Genomic DNA, 13880 nt, shown 5'->3' on the forward strand with positions numbered 1-13880 from the left:
ACATAAAGCTGACATCCTTAATATATAGATAGATAGATTCCTTGTTTTGAAATTTTTTTTCATCCAAAGACAAAAGAAAAAGAAAAATATTTCATCTAAATACATCTTCCCTAGAGATAGTTCTTTCTTAAAACTAACCAGCTTAATCTTCATTACTAAAAATGTTGAACAAAAATTTCCATGTTGTGCATTACTTACACACTTGGAAATAAAGGGTCCTCCCATTTTACCACATATTAATTAAAGGAAATAATTTTTTCTATTGTTCTTTATCACAGAAACAAGGACCGACTAATATGCTGTTGCATCATCTTGTCCAAGATGTAAAACAGGTAACCTAATTACAAAGATATGAAAATATCTTTGTATATTGTCTTAGCTTTATTATGAGAAGAGTAGCCATATTTTGCTTCTTTTGATTTTCTAGTGAATTATCTACCCTTTTTACATATATATGATTCTAAGCAATTTTTTCTCATCAAACCACACTCTTACATTTTTTTCCTTTAGTTCACTTTATGTTTTTAGTTTGGATCTACCAAGAAAGTGACATTAGCTAATAAAGAACAAAATGTGAGATATATACACAATAAAATATTCCTCAGTCATAAGGAAGAATGAAATTATGATATTTGCTGGTAAATGAATAGAAATGGAGAACGTCATGCTAAGTGAAATAAGCCAGACTCAAAAAGCCAAAGGTTGAATGTTTTCTCTGGAAGCTATTCCAAAATAAGGAGAGGGGAATCAAGGGTGGAAGATTCCATCAAAAAGGATGGAAGGTGTGGGCTAGATGAAGGGGACTAAGTGGGAGGGAGAAGAGATGGGATAAGGGAAGAACAGAGAAATGAATCTGACCTAACTTTCCTATGTGTACACACATGAATACACCACAGTGAATCTCACCATCATATGCATCCACAGACACTAACCAACAAGAAAAAAAAAGACTTAAAATAAGTAGCAGAAAGATCAGTGGAATAGAGGGAAGGGAACAAGGAGAGGAAGAAAGGAAGGGGAAGAGAAAATACTGGGGACTGAATTAGAGCAAATTATATACCATGCTTTTTTAATTATGTCAAAATGAATTCTAATGTTATGTATAACCAGAAAGAAACAATAAAATATGTGAAAAAAGAAATTGCAAAAAAGAAACAAACAAAAGCATGAAACGGAGACATGTAACACTTCCAATCAGAACTTCAGCTCTACATGATAGGGCAGTGGTGCCCATGGTGACAACTGCCAGCAGAAAAAGAGTCTGTGGTTCTGTTGTCTTTATTGGAGGACTAACATGATTTCGTTGCTTTTGTTGATACTGTTTTGAATATTTGTGACAGCTCGGGGACACTGGCACATTTTTTTCTAGGTCTAACCACTGTTCTAGGGAGTCTGGAAGGACCCCACTGCTCAACACCCTTGTTCAGATTTTGCTCCTGGTCTTCTCATGGAACTTTGAGTTAGATCAGACCCAGGAATTGGGACTTCCTTTTCTCCCCCTGGTCTTGTCACTCTGGTTAAAATCGACTGAGGCACATTTTAAAACTTCCCTCATTTCTTTGAAGTCTAGTATCTCATAGGATGGAATGATAGAGTGTGGAATTTCTGCTTATGTTGACTTGGAAGGAGAACCAGAGCGAAAGAAATTTACTTGGCAAATTTGTAAAAAGCAAAAGTGTCTATGCTGAGGTGGATTTTATTTATATTGATTTATGCTATGTCAAGATAGTTTCTTAAATTATTTCTTTAAACTCTATCAGTAAATTGAAGAAAAAGGCATAAAATAGGTTAAAGATGCTCTTATTAATTTATTTACCGTTGTTTTTATTGGGGATTGAATCCAGTGGTGCTTTACCATTGATCCACAAACCCAGTTCTTTTTATTTTTTCCTTTGAGACAGGGACTTACTGGGTTTCCCACACTGACTTTGAACTTATGGCCCTCCTGTCTCAGCCTCCCGGGTCCCTGGAATTATAGGTGTGCACTACCATGCCCAGCAAATTTATGCCTTTAACTAGCAGCAAGTAGGAATGTTATTTATTTATTTATTTTTCTACCAGGGATTGAACCCAGGGGTGCTTGACCCCTGAGCCACATCCCCAGCCCTTTCTAGTTTTTATTTTTTTGAGACAGAGTCTTGCTAAGTTGCTGAGGCTGGCTTTGAACTTTCAATTCTCCTGTCTCAGCCTCCTGAGCCACTGGGATTATAGGCATGTGCCACCACACTTGGTTGCCAGGATTGTTATTTTTTTGATGTTCTTTGAAAAAAATAAATAATAAATGTGAAAAAAAGAGAAAAGTATATATGGATACACATACTCTCTCTCTGTCTTCTCTCTCTTTCACACACACACAAAAAAAAAAAACCAAAAAAACAAAAAAAACCCCTAATTTCTTGTTCATAGCTTCGCGAATGTTATTCACAATTTGTCCATTTTAGAGACCTTGTTTAACACTCCACCTTAAAAAACTTACTACGAATGGCAGTTTAGAAGTCAGCAGCTATACAATGTGAGGTGTAGGGGGTCAAAATAATTTTCATTTAGAGTAAGAGCCATGTACTTGGAAATTTGCTGTTCAATCCTGCTGTCAGCTATAACATTTCTCTTGGCACAGCCTCATGTTTTGAGATATCATTTGACTCTGTAATTCTATGTTCCTTATTTATGTTTGTTCTACTTCCTTCCACATTCTTGTTTTACATATGATGTGTTCAACACACTTCAAGGTGTAACAGCCATTTCAACAGAAGCTGAAAAATTAACCCAATATAAACCGGGCATGGAGGTGCATGCCTGTAATCCCAGCTAAGGCAGGAGGATCACAAATTCAAGACCAGCCTCAGCAATTTAGCTAGACCCTAAGCAACTTAGCAAGATCCTGTCTCAAAATCAAAAATTCAAAGGGCTGAGGATGTTGCTCGGTGGTTAAGTATCGCTGAATTCAGTCCTTGGTACCATAAGAAAAAAAGTTAACCCAATGTGAATTTTGGATTTCCTACATTTACTATATACTTCATGATTTTACTTTTGTTGTTAGATATATATATATATATATATATATATATATATATATATATATATATATTACAAAACAATCTATAGATTCTCTATAATACTACATTTAATTGTATCTTATTCAAATATATGTGTGCCTATGTTTGCATTCATGATAGGGAGAGGGAAAGAGAAGATAGATGTAGGCGTACATTTGCTGTCTATGAAAGTAAAAAGATGTTAAGGCTAAGATTTTTTTTTCTTCTGAATAAGTAGATTCTATCAATAGCTGGCAATATAAATCGATTAGTTTGTAAAGAGGATTAAAGTATACCTCATTGAAAGTAACTTGGTTATTGTCTGATAGCACGGCCAAAGAGGCAGAGAAAGAGAACTGAAAGTCACAACTCCTTGCGTGCTTTTGTTGCAGCACACCCTTCTTTCAGGCTACAGAATAACTCTGATTGACATCGGATTGGTGATAGAATACCTCATTGGTGGAGCATATCGCAGCAGCTATACTAGGAAAAGTTTCAGAGCCCTCTACAACAACCTCTACAGGAAACACAAGGTAGCATAATTAACAAGTGCCCCTAATGAAATTAAGAATAATTAGAAATTGTAGGTTTAGAAAAATGGTTTGTTATGTTCAGATGTCAATAGCTTCTAACATGGACGTTCTATTTGTGAACCTTTTTTTACCTGCTGTATGTAAATACTGTGCTTCGTCCTGGCATGCTGCGATGGGATGAACATAAAGAGCAGGAGTTTAGAAACTTCTAGATGATATAGATTTATGAAGAACTAACCATAATACAAAACAGAACATAATAAGTGATATATTGAGGGCTGGGGTTGTGTGTCAGTGGTAGAGCACTCACCTAGCACGTGCAAGGTCCCGGGTTCGATCCCCAGCACCACATAAAAATAAATGAATAAAATAAAGGTATTGTGTCCAACTACAAGTAAAAAATAAATATTTTAAAAAATAAGTGCTACATTGAAATAGAAGTAATGTGATGAGATGGGACTTGTTAGAGAGAGAAATGGCCAGTTCTTTTTCTCTTTGTTTTCTTTTGAAAATATAGAAATTAAAAGCTAATTAGGATTAGATCTATAAACTCTTTAGCCCACAGCCAGATGATGACAACCTTGGGATAAACACAGGGATTTTATTGGAAGATGCAAACAGAAATTTTTTAAAAATAGAAATAAACATTTTGTTTTCTATCATAGTTTTGAAAATCTAAGAATAAAAGTTTAGAGTTGTTATTTAGTAGATTAGCACAAAAAAATTGCTTGTGTTTTGGAATTTCCATTGTAGACTGTACTGTAGGAGCCGAACTCCTCTGAGAAGATAAGGGCAGAAGAGGGAGTTTGGGGTATTTATGTTGACAGGAGCAGGAGCAGTGAGGGCCTGAGCACTCAGATACCAGAGTATGTTTTTTGCAGTGACAAGGAGACCTTTACTGGAGAGTAAGTGCCAAAGGCACAAGAGATGAGATTTGAAAGGTGGTTGGGATCAGATCATATAAAGAGCCTGGACTATTCAGCCACTTTGGCCCTTTATAAAAAGTAATGAGAAGTGGAAGCTGAACTTGGCTTTAGGACTTGGAAAAAACAGGACAATGCAAAACAGATGGAAGCCCAAAACATACCCAGAAAATTCTCTGTTAAGATTTCAGAGGCATAGGGATGTATTTAGGAGGTACCAGCTATTTCATTAAAAAAAATATATATATATATGTGTGTGTGTGTATGTATATATATATATATATAATGTTCTACCAAATATCTCTCTCTCTCTCTCTCTCTCTCTCTCTCTCTCTCTCTCTCTATATATATATATATATATATATATATATATATATATATATATATATTGCTGTGAGTTTACCAATGGCAGATATGAGGACTGATTGTAGCCTGTAGTTTTTTTAATGTGTGTATACATATATATGTGTGTGTGTATGTGTGTGTGTGTGTGTATAATTTTTTTAGAGACACAGTGATGTATTTAAGAAAGCAGAGACACATTCAAGAGAGAATGTGGACTTTCTTAAGAGTGAGAAACATGGGGAATGGGGATAAAGCAAAGAGTATACATTCAGGGGAGAATGTGGGCTATCTCAAGAGCCAGAAGTAGCCTGTATTTTTATGTCAGTTCTTTTAATATACTTCTTTGTGTTTTTGTTTCTTATTGATGAACACTTGATGCTGATAACAATGACTTATGTTCCTATTGGGCCCAGTCACTGAAACTCTAGATTTAAATATAAATCTAGAGTTTATAGATCTAATCCTATAAAGCTTTTAATTTCTATATTTTCAAGAGAAAACTATATAACATCTGGAGAAATTTCATAACTTTCTAACTTCACTTATTCTTGGAGCCGTTTGTGAATGGAAACTTTTTCTTATCAGAACTATAAATCTTTATTGCCTATTTTGAACTTGTTCCAATGATAGAATATCCATTGATTCTAATGGAATTTCCACATAGAGAAGGAATGCAAATATACAGTAGGGAGCAGAAGAGTGTGTTCTCTAAGATGTTAGAAAGTAGCAGTGTGCTTAATAAGAGGAAGATTATGAGAAGCTCTTGAGTAATTAGGCTCCAGGGAGATGAAATGCTAATGATGGATGAGAGGCATAACCATTAGATATTTGGTGGAACATTATATTTATTTTTATATAAAAATATATAAATATATATATTTATATTTATTTATTATATATTTTAATTATTGTCTATGAAAAAAATATTGTTACCACTATAACTTTTCTTTTTTTTCTGTTTTCTTTTCTTAAAAAAAAATAACAAAATAACTATATATGCCAGAGAACGACCAGCTTTGCTCAAAGCTTCTCCCAGCACCCTCTTCACCAGCGATGTTCTTTGTCAAATAGAAACGAGTCTGCAGAAAACACCTTGCATTCCCAGTTCTTCAGAACTGCCCAGCCTTATAAATTCAAGGTATCACTCATTTATTTTTAGAGTGGACAATAAATTATTCTCTCAGACTGAGATTGTTTCTTCATGGAATGTTGGAGAAAGCAAGGTGCAAATAGAGGAACCATTTGTAAAGTCAAAAAGCATAACACAGCTGTCCTCTGACAATCAGGAGCAAAGGCCTAGGATATAGCACTGGCAACCCAGTGATTGTCTGGGCTTGCACTTTGGTTTCTCTTTCTTTCTCCTAGCTTTGCCATGCCCAGACGGTGACTCAGGCTGGCAGTCTATGCCATAGTATTAAAAATTTATAATCATTGCCCAACACTACATCCTTGTCTTTCCTGAACCAAGGTTAAGCTGTATGAGGACTGCTTCCTTCTCCTTCAGTGCTCTCAAAAATGCCTTTTTGTGTCTTCCTTTTTCCGTTCAGAGGTTTTCTTGAGATTAATTTAGCCTGTCATTATGGTATAATGATAATTGCATGTGTGTGTGTGTGCCTGCACATACACAACAACCTTAATATTTCCCTTTGCTTCTTACTTCCTTAATCCCATTTTCTTCTGGAGATAAATGATTTTGCTTAAGCATTTCCATAGAAATATTTGCCATGTTGGATTAAAGAGATTTGCTTTCCAAGGCTCCTGGGATGAACATATATTTGATTACCCTTGGCCATCATTAATGAATACAGATTTCCTTTATTTATGGAAAGAGAGAAAATAGATTAGAATTCTTTTGCTATGGTCCCTCAAATTGCAAAGAATAATTACTGAATCGTTATTATATTTCCAAGTATTATGCTGGCTACTAGGTTAAGTTTGGGAAGCAAGTGGGTCAGGAAAGATATGAAGATGACTCAGAAATGGTCCCATTTTTCTCCAGGTTATACGGTAGTACAGTACGAGAGACAATGAAATAAAGACATACGAAGTGACATCTGAGATGAGCTAAGAGTGACCTCACCAGGAGGAGAATACTATTTCATTATTATCCCTAGAGAAATGAAATTAGAATAAGGGAAAGAAAACTTAAAAACAAATCTGTTTTGATGCATGTTTGGAATACTAGTGACATCCACTTAAGGGAAAAATTATAAATCTATTTGATAAAGTGAGGTTAGAGATTTTTAAAATAATTTCCAATATATTATTTCAACATACTTCCTTGAGAAATCAAAAGTTGTCATATAGTTACTGGGTATATCCCAAAGTAGTTGTGCCATGTGAATTTAAAGTGTCTCAGCTTAGGGACTCTGGATACCTTAAATACAACAAGAATACATCACTGTAGAATGTTTAATTTTTTCTTGCTGGTTATTAAGTCCTATCAATATTTCCATGTCTTGTTTTAAGTGATTTTAAAAATATCTCTAAGATACTTGCTGTGTTATATTAGGTAAAACCTCATCCTAGTATTTGGAAATGTAATCCTATTTTGCTTTCCAACAGGAAAAGTCTGGAGTCTCTCATAAATCAAGGAAGAAGTCAAAAGAAAGACAAGACATTACAGATGACCCTGAGTCCACTGGCTTTATTTATCCTTACAATGACCTGCTGGTTTGGGCTGTGCTCATGAAAAGGCAGAAGATGGCCATGTTCTTCTGGCAGCATGGAGAGGAAGCCACAGTTAAGGCAGTGATTGCTTGCATTCTCTACCGAGCGATGGCCCACGAAGCTAAGGACAGCAATATGGTGGACGACGCCTCAGAAGAGTTGAAAAATTACTCAAAGTAGGAGTTACCTCTTTACTTCATACTAAACACGGACAGTTCTTAGAATGGTTAGACACTTTTATCTCCCTCGCCTTAGAACTTGTAAGACAAGTAGATTTATTACCATGTCAGTTAGTCAGGATTCTCCAGAGAGACAGAACCAGCAGGCTACGCAGGTAGATACATGAGAGGGGATTTGTGTTGTGTGATTATAGTGGCTGAGAAGTCCCATAACAGGTTATCCATAGACTGGAGACCTGTGGATGCTAGTAGCATGGTTCAGTCCAAGTTCAAAGACTTCGGAACCAGAGAAGCCCCACTGGTAGTACTCTCAGTTCCAGGCTGAAAGCCTGGGAAACTGGGGAGGGTGCCTGGTATAAGTACTGGATCCCAAAGGCTGGAGGGCCTGGACTTCTGTTGTACAAGGCAGGAGGAGAAAAGCTTGGCCCAGGCCTCAGGGAAAGAGACCCATTTGCTTTCTGTATTTGTTCTCCCCAGCAGATTGGGAGAACAAATACTGAGGATGGATGTCCCTGGTCCATTTCAGACTTACAGACTAAGCTCCTCTGGAAACACTCTCACAGACACACCCCAAATAATGCTTTATCAGTTTTCTAGGTATTCCTTAATCCAGTCATGTTGACACCTAACATTAACCATCACATGGTACATTTAATGGACTCTCCTGTTAAAGGGTCTGTAGGGATTTTAAGGACCTTTGTGGGATATACGAAAGAGAAGAGGGCTTCAGGTCAGAAAAGCTGGGTCCTAAGTCCAGCTGTATACTAACTGGACAGGTCACTTGACCATATTTCTCGGCTTTAGCTTCCCATCTATAGTTAATGATTTTGAAATGAATGATGTTGAAAATTTTTCCCAAATCTCAAACTCTTTGACATTCAGTGAAATTAAGAGTTGTTTGTAACCTTAAGTATCTCTCATGTTGGGAAAATGAATAAATGTATTGTGTTTAAGAACCAGAGAGTAATGGCAGAAGACAGAAAAGTTGGGAATGTTTTTGATGTTTTGATTACTAAAGTATTGTATTAAGAGGGGAAGCCTAGAGATAACGGAAACTCATTTACAATTGTGATTTAAAATTCCAGAGAATGGCGTTTTTTTCCAAAGGAAACGTCCTCCTGGAAAATCTTCTGACGATGTCTCTAGGTCTAGCTTTTTATTTAAGTCATCCAGGTATCTGGTAAAAATAAAAAAGAAGGGCTGGGGATGTGGCTCAAGTGGTAGTGCTCGCTTGGCATGCGCAAGGCGCTGGGTTCGATCCTCAGCACCACATACAAATAAGATAAAGACGTTGTGTCCACCAAAAACTAAAAAATAAATATTAAAAAATTCTCTCTCTCTCTAAAAAAATAAAAAAATAAATAAAAATAAAAAAGAAAGAAAGTTAGAAAGAAGAAAAGTGGTTCCACAACATTCCTTAGATGCTAGCTTGGTTTTGAAGTGTTTTTCACCAAATAATTCTCTACTAGGTCTTACCAGGAGTCCCACACCAAGCCTTCTGTAGCTTGTTGCATAGTGTGCACTGACTCCTCCCTGTGAATAAGTCAGGTGTCAACTAAATTCCATATGCTACCAGGAAACTCCTCTGAGGTTTTGTTCCTTCATGAAGAGGAGAAAAATCCCTTTCCTAAGCAGCCTTTCCTTTAACTTCTGCAAACTGAGATTCTTAATGTTTCTTAAATAAAGCCTAATTGACTGGTGCTTTTTGAGTCTCCTATCCAATCTTTTAGAACATTTCTGGAGCTCTCCCTTGGCCTTGCATTCTCCGTTCACCACTGTGTTCTTGCAGGCAGTTTGGCCAGCTGGCCCTGGATGTGTTGGAGAAGGCCTTCAAGCAGAACGAGCGAATGGCCATGAAGCTGCTGACATACGAACTCAAGAACTGGAGCAATTCTACCTGCCTGAAACTGGCTGTGTCTGGAGGGCTGCGTCCCTTTGTTTCACATTCTTGTACCCAAATGCTGCTGACAGACATGTGGATGGGGCGCCTGAAAATGAGGAAAAACTCTTGGCTGAAGGTAAATTGACTTTCCTTACAGAGTTTAATGTTGGTTCAGTGGAAAGGTCTATATTCTTGAGCTCCATTTTTTTTTTGTTTGTTCCTGCAAGGAACTCACAGGAAAACCAGTTGCTATCTTCTCACAGATGAGGCAGGATTTTCACAGGGGCATCTCCAGGGGCATCTCCAAAAACTACTTTGTCTGCCATTGACACAGTTACTTTTCAACAATGGGAGTAATTGAACATGTCCGGTCAAAGACCCATGTGAAGGAGGGGAGAAGAAGTTAAGCAGATTCAAACATGTAGGTGTTGTTATTATTACATGCCACTGCCTGGGAGAATCCTGACAGAAGTAAAGGAGACTTTTCAGGGAAATTTTTCTTAGTTTAAGAATACTTTCTGATCAAACTGTAATTAAAAAGACAACAAAACAAAACAAAAACAAACAAAAAACAATAATACTAACAGAGGCTGGGGTGTAACTCATTGGTGGAGTATACATCCAGCATGTGTGAGGCCCTGGGTTTAATCCCAGCACCAAAATAACAACAAAACAAAACAATAACAACAAACACTAATAGATAGTAAGCTAAGTAAGATTAGCGATGTCTGGCAATTCTCATCCAATGTGCTGTTTCAGGGCCCAGTGACTCTTTTATAAGGCTGCCCTCAAACTCGTTTCTTCACACCAATAACCATCTCCAAATTCTTTGCTCCTCCTTCATCTTAAATTACCAAGAGTAAAATGAATTAAGTAAAAAGGACATTTAACCTTTGACATGGAACCTAAATTTACAGTTTTAGGTTGTGGTCAACCTATAGAATGTGCTTCTGAAACTAAATAGAAGGAGATAAATCATGAATATTAAGAACTACATAAGAATACACACATATACCTATATATACATATATGCATATATATTTTTAAAGAATTTAACCTTTATTTATTTATTTATTTATGTGGTGTCAAGGATCAAACCCAGTGCCTCATTGTGCTAAGCAAGCGCTCTACCACTGAGCTGTTCCCCCAATCCCAGAGAGTCCTTACAGGAAATCATACTAAAACAAAACAATAAAATAAACAACCCAGCAGGAGTTGGGAACGTAACGCAGTGATAGAGTACTTTCTTAGCTTGTGTGAGTCCCTGGGTTCCATTCCAGTACTGCAAAAGAAAAAATAATTATTTAAGCATGACTTCAGTTTTTTAAAACATGAATAGTGGGTAGTCAGGCTTAATTTTATTTTTGCTCACTCAATCCCATAATACCGAGGCTTAATGTTAGCTAAAAACAGGTAGGATTTAGCAAGTGATCTTTACAGCATTTATTAAGTCTTCCAAACACTTCACCTTGAAGGCCATATAAGTTGGACAAAAAACATCTTCTTCTTTGTTTTGGGGGGCTGGGGTGTGTTGGGGATGGAACCCAGGGCCTTGTGCATGCTAAGTAAGTGTTCTACTGCTGACCTACAGCCTCAGACCTTTTCATTTAATTTTGAGACAGGGTCTCATTAAGTTGCCCCGGCTGACCTTGAACTTGCAATCCTTCTAAGTTTCCCAAGCAGTTGGGATTTCAGGCATGCACCAGCACACAGTTTACAAATAATTGTGAAAAAAACTATTAATAATTTATAAATGATAGCAATATAATGAAAAAATTGGGTCTTACTGGCAGACAATATATTTGTGTAGGATGGGAGATAGATATGTTTTTGTGTTTTTACATTCTTGATTTAAAAATATGAATAAATTCTAATATGTTTTATATGGTAATATATACTTAAAGTTTTTTAAAAATTATTAAAAAAATGTATTCATTGAAAAATAATACTTGCATTGCCTTGCCCAGGTCCTGCTGGCATAGTATACTGTATAGTATGTTATACTACATATTTCTAAACTTTAAAATGCATATATGTCTATGATCGTATATTTAAAGTTTAATTTTTTTTTAAATGGGATCACTGTTCTATGATTTTTTTTTTCTTTTTTTGGTCACTCAACAATATTTCCTGGATAATCTTTTCAACATTGTATTTGTCATTTAATGATTGGGTATTACTTCACTTTTATGTTGTTCCGTGCTGGTTGTCAATGTATAGATGAATGTTTAGGTTGTCACATGAGTTTTGTGCTTTTGTAAATAACCCTACAGTGAACATCTGTATCTACATGTTTGTACTCTGGAGTATTTCTTAGGGAAACACTTGTAGAAATGAAATTGCTGAGTCAACAAATATGAATAGAATCAGGATATAAATTGAATTGGGAATGGATCTGATATTTTCTAGACACTTAAAATCTTAGTTTTGTTATCTGAGTGCTACATGCATCTGTGTATCCTTTCTTACTTATTTTATTTTTTTTCGCAGATCATCATAAGCATTCTTTTACCACCCACCATTTTGACACTGGAATTTAAAAGCAAAGCTGAGATGTCCCATGTTCCCCAGTCCCAGGACTTCCAGTTTACATGGTATTATGGTGACCAGAACCCCGTCAGTAGCAAAGAAAGTGCTTGTATGGTCAGTGTGACATAGTAAATTGAGTTTTTATGGTATTGACTGTATACAAATAGACATACCCACAATGTTTATTTATATAGTAATGTGGTAAACAAAATTCCTGTTGCCAGGGATGTGCCCTAGGGTTATGCATTATTCTCAAATGCCTGACTCATCAATCAAGCACATGGTTCTCTTCTGCCTAATTTTTTTTTTGTAGTTGTAGATGAACAGAATGCCCTTAGATTATTTGTTTTTTATTTTTATGTGATGCTGAGAATTGAATCCAGTACCTCATGCATGCGAGGCAAGCGCTCTGCCACTGAGCTACAGCCCCTGTCCTTCTTCAGCCTAATCTTAATATTATTATATTGTGGTCAAGCGTGACATATATGAAAGGCCTAATTAACTATGGAGTATTGAACGAAATACTCCATTTCTAATTTGAAGCCCAAATCAAAGACTTTATTATACTTAACATGTGTCTAAGTTTTCATTTTCCTTTGCAACTAGTATAGTAAATTGACTCACTATTCTAAAGCAACAATGAAAAATGCCTCATGTTCCTAAAATGCTTGTTCCTAAAGATCTGTGTTTAGAATTTGTGCCAATCTTCCCAGTTCCATTCCACAGATCTTTCCATATGTTATATTCAGTGGCCGAGGGGAGTTATGAGTTCCACATGTGTGGTCTGTCTGAGCTACTTCTGCCACAGCCCATCTTAACTGCAGAGTTTCCAGTATGCTCTGAATATGTTCTTTGCTTTTCATGTTTCTAATTGGGTCATTGCTTATAAAATCATCATTTACTATGAGGTATAGTAATGTCTTCTTAGGTACTTACACATGAAGGAAGTGTCTTTAGAATCCTGTCTGGTGTACTTTTGCATTTATAAAGTATGTATTATAATATTTAAAAATACATTCAGTATATGCTAAGTGAAAATTATTTGTAATTAGTGTTTTATGATTGGCATCTGTTATATTTGGTTGAATAGCCATTCTGATTGGTTGATGCTTCTGTCAGATAGGTAGTTAACTATTTTAACCATCACTATCATTTGGGTATGTGTGTGTTCCTCTCCCCTCCTTCCTTCTCCCCTTCTTCTTTCCCTGCCCCCTTCCCTATTTCCTCCCTCCTTTCCTTCCTTCCTTCCTTCTGCTTGATAGTCTGTCAGGGATTCTTAGAATCCAAGAGGCCAGGTACATTTCAACCTCTGTAGAATGTGTGGGAAGTCATCTCTCACATACCTGAGCTAGTCAAATGTGGCCTCTGCCCCTCTGGGTTTATCATCAGACAGAATGTCCATGATGCCTCACCATTATTCATTTTAAATCATAAATCAGTTATAAAAAAGTATTTCACATATGTGTATTACAAATAACTTATAATCATAGGAACACGTTTTCTTTAATCTTTGAATTTTACTTAAGCAACACTTATTGATTAGCTGACTAGGTTTTAGAATTTTGCTGGGTAAGGATGAGAGCAACAGTTTGTTGGGATATACAAGATTTCATAATGCATATTCAGCCAATGTGATTAATTAATTGAGGAGCATAACTTGCATTATGTATTGTGGGAGAAAACTAGAGGAAGGCAAAAAAAGTAGATGCCTTTGGAGTGCCTTTGAAATAATAAATATAAATATAATGAGAATATGTATAGTAATAGGAGAATGAAGGCCATTA

General features: G+C 36.1%; 1 protein-coding gene across 1 annotated transcript in view; it reads left to right on the top strand.

The window, feature by feature from the left end:
- Positions 1–13880, top strand: part of Trpm6 (transient receptor potential cation channel subfamily M member 6) — a 149484-nt gene that overhangs the window by 72209 nt on the left and 63395 nt on the right. The window contains exons 16-21 of the mRNA XM_071600391.1: positions 279–332; positions 3428–3568; positions 5873–5974; positions 7402–7682; positions 9475–9703; positions 12058–12210. Coding sequence (XP_071456492.1) covers positions 279–332; positions 3428–3568; positions 5873–5974; positions 7402–7682; positions 9475–9703; positions 12058–12210 — 960 coding nt within the window. The remainder of the gene's footprint in view (positions 1–278; positions 333–3427; positions 3569–5872; positions 5975–7401; positions 7683–9474; positions 9704–12057; positions 12211–13880) is intronic.

The sequence above is a fragment of the Marmota flaviventris genome, chromosome 13, assembly GCF_047511675.1.
Source record: "Marmota flaviventris isolate mMarFla1 chromosome 13, mMarFla1.hap1, whole genome shotgun sequence".
Taxonomy (NCBI): Eukaryota; Metazoa; Chordata; class Mammalia; order Rodentia; family Sciuridae; genus Marmota; species Marmota flaviventris.